The sequence below is a fragment of the Calidris pugnax genome, unplaced genomic scaffold, assembly GCF_001431845.1.
Source record: "Calidris pugnax isolate Ruff unplaced genomic scaffold, ASM143184v1 scaffold352, whole genome shotgun sequence".
Classification (NCBI taxonomy): Eukaryota; Metazoa; Chordata; class Aves; order Charadriiformes; family Scolopacidae; genus Calidris; species Calidris pugnax.
In genome coordinates, this window is record NW_015091110.1 from 384,432 (window position 1) to 394,088 (window position 9,657).

At 44.3% G+C, this 9,657-nt stretch overlaps 1 protein-coding gene across 1 annotated transcript in view; it reads right to left on the reverse strand.

Moving 5' to 3' along the window:
• The window catches only part of WDFY4 (WDFY family member 4), a 191,015-nt gene extending 186,020 nt beyond the window's left edge, over positions 1-4,995 (reverse strand). Inside the window, exons 1-2 of the mRNA XM_014958090.1 lie at positions 4,914-4,995; positions 83-341 (exon numbers count right to left, since the gene is read on the reverse strand). Of these exons, the coding sequence (XP_014813576.1) occupies positions 83-328 (246 nt within the window). The 5' untranslated portion in view covers positions 329-341; positions 4,914-4,995. The remainder of the gene's footprint in view (positions 1-82; positions 342-4,913) is intronic.
• Between the last annotated feature and the right edge of the window lie 4,662 nt (positions 4,996-9,657).

Here is a 9,657-nt window from a genome sequence, read left to right on the forward strand (position 1 = left end):
AACTTGACTGGCATTTGACTAAGGTGACTGCAGAATGCATAGAGACACCTTGGCACCTGCACCAAATGCAACAAGAACAAACCTTTAGGAAGAGGGGAAGAAAGTCCAGCAGCCTTCTCTGTTGCTCCTCTGGGATGAGAAATGGAGCCATCTGCTCATACTCTACAAACTGCCTGCCTAGAGTCTCCCACTGGAGTGGCTCGTCCTTGCTGTGTGCATGCTCTCCTGGAACTTCTGTCTTGTCTCCATCACCAGGGCTTTGCTCTTCCTGTCCTGCTTTGCCAGACGAAACCTCCAACTGCCACGTGAGCTCAGCTCCTTTCTCCATGCTGAAATGAGACCTGAAGTTAAAGATACTCTGTTATTTACAGTTAGCATCATCTCTTACCCGTCAACTGTCCCACGAACATAAACACTGACAGTCTTAGCTACTCAGCCCCTCTCCTATGAGGCATGTGTGTATGTGCTACACACCTCAACTGGTCTTTGGCAGAACAAACTGGTAAACCATACAGGAAACCCAGATTCTAGCCCCAGCTTTGCCACTGAGCCAGATCCTCTCCTTATACTTCAGTCCCCCTACTTGTAAAATAAATCATAACTATTACCATCATCAGATCTGGAACAGAAGAGGACTGCCCGAGAGCCAGGTTACACATTTCACTGAGAATGGATGCTAAACTAAGCTGCACATCTCTGATGCCTTCCCCACTTGGAGTGGGGCCGAAGCACTGGCTGGAACTGGAGCTGTGTGGAAAACCAAGTAATCCCCACATGGATGTGCTGGCCCAAATAGTCAGCATCATCCAGCTCTTCTATCCTGCAGGCGTACAGCTCTGTGCAAGAGGGAAGTATTTTCACTACAACATTACCTGGTTTGCTGACCCTGTAAACTGAAATGGATATGTCTCAGTGAAGGAGCTTCTAGCAGCCTCATTTCCATCAAATTGAATCTACAATGGGTCCATCTTGCGCTACAGGTAGAGGAATCCTTCTGGTACCCTCATCTCAACTCCAAGTCCTCTCCTCTACTTTCCAGCCCTGTTTTCATCCATAGTCTTCTGGGAGGTCACTGTCACAGCCTTAAATCCACAGCAAACCTACTCCTTTTCCATAGGCTTCTGTGAACTCACCCTGCTACCCAGAGCCTACATAATGACAACGCTTACACCAAGAGAAATTGTGCTTCTCCAGTTTCCACCAAAATCAGCCATATGCATACTGATGCCTAGGACATCATCTCACTACTCAAAATATGACACACATAAATTATCACAGTGTGGGCAGGCAGCTGGGGAGTTGTCACCAAGATGAACATAGCTCATCACTTTACTTACCAAATACATTGTCTTTTAAGAGCCTAGAAGAATCTTTAACACATCATTATACTTCCTCAAAGTAGAACACCCATGTACCTCCATTTCTAGGGAATAGGTTCCTCCTCTGTAGTGGCTCTTTGATTACCACTCTAGCTTGTCAATAAAAAAGTCAAAAAGCAAATGTAACTAAAAAACTGGGTCAGATCCTCTGCACTACCAATATATACACCCCTTAAAATAATTTTTAGAAAAACTATTATGAGCCTGGTTTCAAAATTCTGAGCCAACACTATTGTATTTGGGATTTTCTTCTTTTGCCATCCATCAGTTATGCAGTTTGCTTACTGCTTGCATCCTGCCCACACCAAGCCAGATAAACCAGTTTCACTTCTGTGCTCGGGCAGTAGCTCCACACTGCAGAGGTGAGGAGGGTGACCTTATCTTGTCACTGTGTACCATAGCACCCGCAGCAGGCTGATGGTCCCTGCAGACACCTAGGCTTGGATGCAAACATTGATCCTTCAAGCCACAGACGAGGGGAACTTATTCTACCACAGCCCATATTCCATCCTTCACTAGGAGATGGAGGGCTACAAAATTTTGGCCAGTCTCCAGGGATGTCAATCTGGAACTTCCTGCCTCAACAACATTTTGTGTTTTGCTGCTGTTGTTTTCCTTAATTATTTCTGTTAAGACAACACAGCCCTGTGAGCAGAAAAAGTGTGATGACTGTCTGCACAGAGTAAACAGGAAGACTGTTCCTCATGACTGTGTGGGAGTTACGTTTGTCATATGTTATACTTAACCCTAAAACGGGATTTCAGCCCACTCGACTCATTGTCAAGCTGTACAGTGTGTTAAGAAAGTCTGGGTACTGTTCTAGGGCCTTCAGTAAGCATGGTTCAGAGTTACTTCTTCAATGAGGTTGCTTTTGCATCCCAAATGGCACCATTCTCTTCCTAAGGGAAATCTCTCACCTTGGAAGCTACTCTGCTAAGTCTAAATAAATGCTAATTAACAAGTAACTCACTCCCACCTTGGTCATTTGTCTAGAGAAGCCCCAAATCCTTCACAGATGGTGAAACTGAGGCATGGAGAAATGAAATGAAGTGCTTATGTAGGCTTCAGGTCGGTGACTGACCATCAACATCACAGCTTGAACGGTACTGCACTGAATGGTGACCACCAATTTTCTCTCTTTCTACTCATAACTCACTTACCAGGCCTTTCTTGCTGGTGGCACCAGCTAAGGGAGGGCTGGTGACTCAAAAAATTCTCACTCTACAGATCTACGGAATGAAAGAGTTCTTCTCCTCTCCACAGAAACTATTAAAACCAGATAAGCGCATGCAACTTCATTAATGAAGACCTTAATGTAACAGACTATGTAAGGCATTCAAGGGTACATGGAAATCTTTAATCTCCAGAAGTACATGAAAGCAAAGTGAGGATTATGATTTGCCTCTTTATTTACTCCAACTGTCCAGATGACAAGGGGTATGTTAGACTAAATATCAGTCCTCTAGTATTAGTCTGTTGTCTCCACTTGCACTATCGGCTTTAAATCGCTCCTGCTCCCAATAGCCTTTTCCTTCTTGTTGCATCTACGATTTCATTCAGACTTCTAAATCCTTTGCATTTTTCACTCCTCTTGGAGGAAAACTATCCTTTTAGACCAGTCACAATATCACATTCAAGTACTTTTGGTATTAAGGATAGCTTAGATATTTTGAAAAGGTCTTATATGTTGGCTCTGTGCTACACCCCACCATTTGTCCTGATCCTCGGTGTAAATTAACGGTTTATTTCTGTTTTGATAAGTTATAAATATCAGAGTGATACAAAAAAGTAAAGTCTAAATAATAAAGATTTTAAAAGACATGAAAGTGAAAACATATCAAACAAACCTGACACTGTCATTCAGAAAGTAGTGTCAGGTAACAGAGAGGAAGTGGAACTTATTCATGGATTTTCCCTTTTATTCTAAATAAGCTTGTGTGAAATTTCACTGCAATGTGGCTACACCTCTTCAGACTGGCGAGACAAAAGGGAAGAAAGGCCTGACCAGAGCTGGCAGAAGGACAAGATGCAGAAGTTTGCTCATACACTTAAAATCATTTGTTATCAGAGAAGGGTCTCGTGGCAAGATAGTTGACTAAAACACAAATCAAGTCTCATACCAAACTTCAGAGTTTGGTCCACTTTTTATGGTAAGTATCTGCAAAAAAAAAAAATAAACCCAGGTATTTGAGCGTATATGGAAATCTTTAACCTCCAAAAGTACATGAAAGCAAAATGAAGACTACAATTTGCCTCCTCATTTACTGCAACTGTCCAGATGACAAGGAGCATATTAGACTAAATATCAGACCCCTAGTAGCAGGACTACCTGCCTTAAGTATTCCTTCTCCTAATAGGCTTTTCTTGACTATTAAAACCCAGAATTTTGGCGACTATGAGAAACACATGGCTCACAGCACCCCAAAAATGCACTGTGTGGTCCTTCTTTATATTCCCTTCCTTTCCTTGGCAGCCAAGATAAATCCGTTCACAAAACAGTTGTGCCAGTCAATAATTTTAAATGCTAATAACAGAGATTCCAATACCTCCACAGGAAAGCTGTGGAAAGTCTAAGCTGGCTGGTGCCTTGAGATACAAATAGCTGACAAAACACAAACAATAGAGAGGTTTTAAAACACTTGTCAGCTTGGATAACATTGAGCATCGTTCAAAGAACAAGTCCCATTTCAGTAGGACACAGCCCCTACTTTTTCAGCAATATAAGTATCATTTCAGCTTGTTTCAAGGTTTGACCTTATTACTACCAAAGGAGTTGAATTCATTTACAGTAGCGCTTCATTTGACCAAGCATACTTTTACCTTGAGTCTGTATAAGTTGGACAAGGCATTTCTGCAGTACAACCTCACAACTCATCAACTCATTTTCAAACACTTGACTGCATTTCTCTTCCTTTATTTCTGTTTGAAGAACATCTCCATGCAATCCGAAAGTAGCTATGAAACTGACTTAGGCTCTCCCTCATGTTCCCACTCTTCATTTTCTCTGTTTTAAGAAGTAGTTTCTAAATATCTAACTGCAAACAGTTTCTGCTCTGACTTGCACATACCCCTTCTGCAGGCAAGAGAGAAGCAGAGATACTGGGCATACTTGCTTTTGAGATGTGGCCCTCCTGGAAGTGATGTGCCCATCTCAAGAGCAAACAGAATGCTTCTGGTCTGTAAACAGACAATAGAGTTGTAACAAATTCAAAGGAACAAAACCAGGGCAATGATCATCTCAAAACAAGAGCTCATTGGAAAAGGACATGCGGTTAAACCATATCTAACAAGTCTTCACTAGCAGCAGCAACAGATAGAACTCTTACATCCACAATCCTATTATCCCTAGATTAAAGGATAGAAGCAAAGCGCTCTTTTTCCTCCTTGCACTGCAGTTTAGGGTGAACTTTGACTAAAAGCTCTGCTGTTTGAGAATGATCTTACCGCAACAAACCAGTTGCAGATAATACTGCAGTTTTCCTCAATAGTTAACAGGCAGTTCCTTTTGTTTTCACAGCAAATCTCTCGACATACCTGGGCTCCTAGGCTCAGCAGCTCCTGATGCAGGCAATAACCACATGCAGAGAAATGAGCTTTACGGCTGCTGTCCTACTCGGCATCTTGGTGTATGCAGCAGCTCCCACTCTGCTCTTTAAACTTTCCACTGTGAATCACCTGATTAGCTGCTGCACTTACTTCCTGAGGAAAGCAGAAGTGAAGAGCAAATGAACCACATGCTCAAGACCCACCAAGCTCCCAGAGCAACTTAGAACAATTAAGCTTATGCACAAACCTGGCAGCCATTGCATGCCTCTCCCTGGTTCAAGAATAACCAGTATTTACCCCCATATCATATGCACAAAGAAAAGGTGGGGTGGGACAGAACCTATGCCCAAAGGACAGGCAACAGTTGGAGTCCTTCCTCAAATGCAGTACCCTTAAAATAAGTACATTTGAATGCTGAGATGAATGCTAAGTCCTTGATCTCTCTACTAAAATGGTCAAGGCGGCTACTCAGACCAAAAGGCAAACACACACCATAAGCTCACTGACAACATAAAGGAGCTTGGATTAGCTATGGGGCTGGGGGAAGGCTACTTCTCAGTTTTATTCTCCCCTTATTCTTTTTTATTCTCCCTAATAACACCTCTGAAAGGCTTTATAATTGGTTTTTAAGGGGAGGTGGAGTTTAAACATTTTTACACAGAAAATTCAAGTGTTTCCTAAACTGCTTCTCCCCGAGAATTTTATGGTGACCTTGAGACTCAGTGGGATCATGGCCTTACAGTGGCTGAAACCTGAGGGGATTTTACCCTCCGTGGTTAAAGCCATCTGTTTTCTGCTAACATCTACTTTCACTCAAATCCCTGAAAAAGCATCTGGGGAAAAACTAACTTTGCCTTCTTGGTGTGAACCCCACCAAGACATGCTCAGGCCTGGCTGAGCTCAGTGCTGCACTGACGCTGCACTGCACTGACACAGCTTTGGAGTCCTCAACACAGGAAGGACACGGACCTGTTGGAGCAAAAATGCTCCGAAGGCTGGAGCCCCTCTCGTATGAAGACAGGCTGAGAAACTTGGGGGTGTTCAGCCTGGAGAAGACTCCAAGGAGACTTTATAGCCCCTTCCAGTCCCTAAAGGGGGCTACAGAAGAGATGGAGAGGGACCCTTGATCAGGAGTAGAGTGATAGGACAAGGAATAATGGCTTTAAATTGAAAGAGGGTAGATTTAGATGAGATATTAGGAAGAAATTCTTTGCTGTGAGGGTGGTGAGACACTGGAACAGGTTGCCCAGAGAAGCTGTGGCTGCCCCATCCCTGGAGGGGTTCAAGACCAGGCTGGATGGGGCTTGGAGCAACCTGGTCTGGTGGGAGGTGTCCCTGCCCAGGGCAGGGGGTTGGAACTCAATCTTTAAGGTCCCTTCCAACTCTAACCATTCTATGATTCTATGGACATGGCTGGGAGGCCTCTGGGCAGCTCTGAGCACAGGCTGAGCAAGCTCAGAGCCTGTGAAAGGCTGTGCCAATATCCACGAGGCTCAGGCCTTAGGACTTCCACTTTAGGCCATTCATGTATTCCCTGATATAATATTCACATACTCCCAGTTGCAATCTAGCCAAAACCACAGTGGTGAGATGAATAGAAGACACACAGGAGATGCAAAAAAGAATATTAGTACCAACCCATAGATAAAATAACATCATTGTTTTCCCTTTCCTAACTTGGAATCAAGCCTAAAATGTGTTCCACTTCTGCTCGTTTTGCATCAGTTTGACACAGCAGAAGGCCATTTGCAGCAGCCCCTCCATGCTGTTTGACCAGAGTTCCCCGGATTATTCCCCATCCAGCAGTGCCCCCCTCACTAGATGCTGCCAGGCCTTAAGCAGCCACACAGTCATTTGTGGATTTCTAAGCCACACAGCAGAAACGGAAGCACCGTTTCTCTTTTTCATCCTGCATGAACTGCTGATGGGGCTGAAAAGTCCTGTTTCAATACGCCCTTCCACTTAATCTCCGCTTCACTGGAGCAAAACAGCTGTAACCAAATCATCTGTAGTAAAAAATAAAACTCAAGAGCTAAAGACAAGCTAGTAGCTAATGTAGTAGCAGACCGTGCCACAGTGCTCTTTGTCAGTTGGGGCTGTTTACATTAACAACCCTTGCACTGTGCCTCCACCCACAAAAACAGAGACAAATAATTTCTTCATCCTTTTCCTCCGACTCTCACAGGAAAAAAGAAAAGGCATGTCTCCCACTACTTGCATTTGTATCTATGTGCCCGGAACCTAGTTCAAAGAACCTCCATCTTGGTTTAAGGTTTCTAGACAGAGCACTAGGAGCCAGCTCTACCAACACTGACTGGAAATGCCATCCGATGAGGGCACACTCTGAAGCAGACCATGCACAGCCCAATGGAGATCAGATGTCCTGTCTAAGCTGGACCTAAGTGGGCTTCCTGGGGCAAGGATCTGGAGATAACGACAAGGTCCACCTGTCTCACAGGATCAAAAAATGTCCCTTATGTTGATTCTCATTAAATTGAGGATGGGGCCAGTCTTTTTTCAGTGGTGCCCAGGGACAGGACAAGAGGGAACGGGCACAAACTTCAACACAGGCAGTTCCATCTAAACAGGAGGAGGAACTTCTTTCCTTTGAGGGTGGAAGAGGCTGCCCAGAGAGGTGGTAGAGTCTTTGTTTCTGGAGACATTCCAAACCCACCTGGACACGTTCCTGTGCAACCTGCTCTGGGTGGACCTGCTTTGGCAGGGGGCTGGACTAGATGATCTTCAGAGGTCATTTCCAACCCCATATCATTCTATGATTCTGTGAACTGCCTCTTTTCTTTGCGGCAAGTGGAAAAACCCAGTTTCATGCCTTTGTAGTAATGATACTACCCACGCTGAGGTGTCTTAGTGGTCCAGAATGGCTAGAAGCAGCACAACACTTCTCCAGCTTGAGGCTGGAGGTCAGCTACTGCAGGTTTCTCCTGAAACCCAACCTACAGTATATTTTGATTGCATTAGATTCACCAAATGGGCTGACTGGTCACACCAAGAGCAAACAAGTCCTCTGGCAGTTGCTGAGCAGTTGCCGTGGCCCGAGGGGCTGATAGTTCAGCCCCACTGCAAACTTGAATGGGATGGAGCTTTCCCCAAAAACCCTGCATTTTTCCCTTCAGTGAGTTTCTCTCCTTGTAGACATGAGACATAAAATGCAGCTGATTTTGCTGAGACAATACATTTTTGTGCTGCACATTCATAGCCTTCAAGCTAGAAAAAAAGCCAGTTAAACACACGCACCTTTTAACATTGCATAGAGTCCAAAAGTTGAGCTAGCTGCAGGGTTTTTTTTTTCCATTCTTCATCTTTCCTGCTAAAATCCAGCTATCCTCTTTTTTTCTCCTCGATAAAAAGAATGTAGATTAAAAAATGTTCATCAAACCGTTTTTCATTTCTTTACCACCACAAAGGGAAGCGCCACTGTTTCATTTTCCTCCACTCTTTTCCGTGGCAGAACAGAAGCTGACAGGGAGACCGCAGAGAAAGGCAATGCAAAACATTTAAACCATCTGCTTAACCATCGGTTTTTGCTCATCTTTATTTTTATTTTTTTATTTTTTTTCTCAGGGAACCTTGGAATCTGCAATGCAGGAGGTGCCAGGCGGCAGGGCCCGGCAGAGGTGGCCTCCCCACCTGGGCCTGCTGCCCCCCGGCAGCCCCTCCGCCTCTGAGGAGAGTCCGTGAGCACATACCCACGCACGGCCACGCTCAGATCATGAGGTAAAGTGTATATTTTTACACCTGCACAGATAGCTACACTTCAGCTTCAAATTAAGTGGGGTTTAGGCTGATGAAAGCATGAGACTGGTAGCTGGTAAAGATAAATCTGTGAGGCATTTCTCTGCCCGTTGCCTTGGACCGGAGCACTCATTTTGGATCGTGAGGCCTAGTTACACCAGGGGTTGGAACTAGATGATCTTTAAGGTCTCTTCCAACCAAAACCATTCTATGACTACTCTAACGCCATGACTGAAGGGCTGTAGAAAGAGGGCAGTTTGCAGTGTCAGTGCTGGAGTCAAGCTCCTAGGTTCTCTCCGGGAAGGAAGCCATTTGCTTCCCCTGGCAGATCCAACACCCTCCCGGCACCCAGCCCGCACCTCGGAGCAGGTAAGGTTTGTAACAGTGGTAGGAGGTGAGGATAATTCACTCCTGAAATTCTGCTGCTTCAAAATGTTTCACTGGAAATTGGAACAAATTCCCTCCATCAACAAAAATCTGTGAATCAAAATGGGATTTGTTTTTTCACCCGGATGCTTTGGTTGTTTAAACCGGCACGAACCAAAGTATATCCATTTTAGATCCATGCATCTTAGAGGTCAGACTGGAGCAGTGGTTGCCAGTCTTTTCCAGTCTGTTCCATCCTAAAGCAGTTTCCTCTGAACCCTTACACAGAAAGTGTAGGTCTGCTGCTTGACACCCCCATCCCTCCATCCCCTCTTGTCTCGTCTTTTTTGTCTCCTTTAAAAGTAGTCAGTGGTGGGGAGGGGAAATCACTGAGCTGCACAATCACAGAAACACCCTGAAGAATTTTAAACTACTTTTGGTTTTGTTTTGATTATGTGCATAACTAAATGCCACCAAAATTATTCTGAACTCAGTAAAACAGTATCAACTTTTAAAAACACAAGAAAAAAGAAGCCACATTTAAAAGTTGGTTCGTAACAAGAGTGAAAACATTCTTGTTTGAAACTGTTAGGCCCAAACATCTTGATCAAAT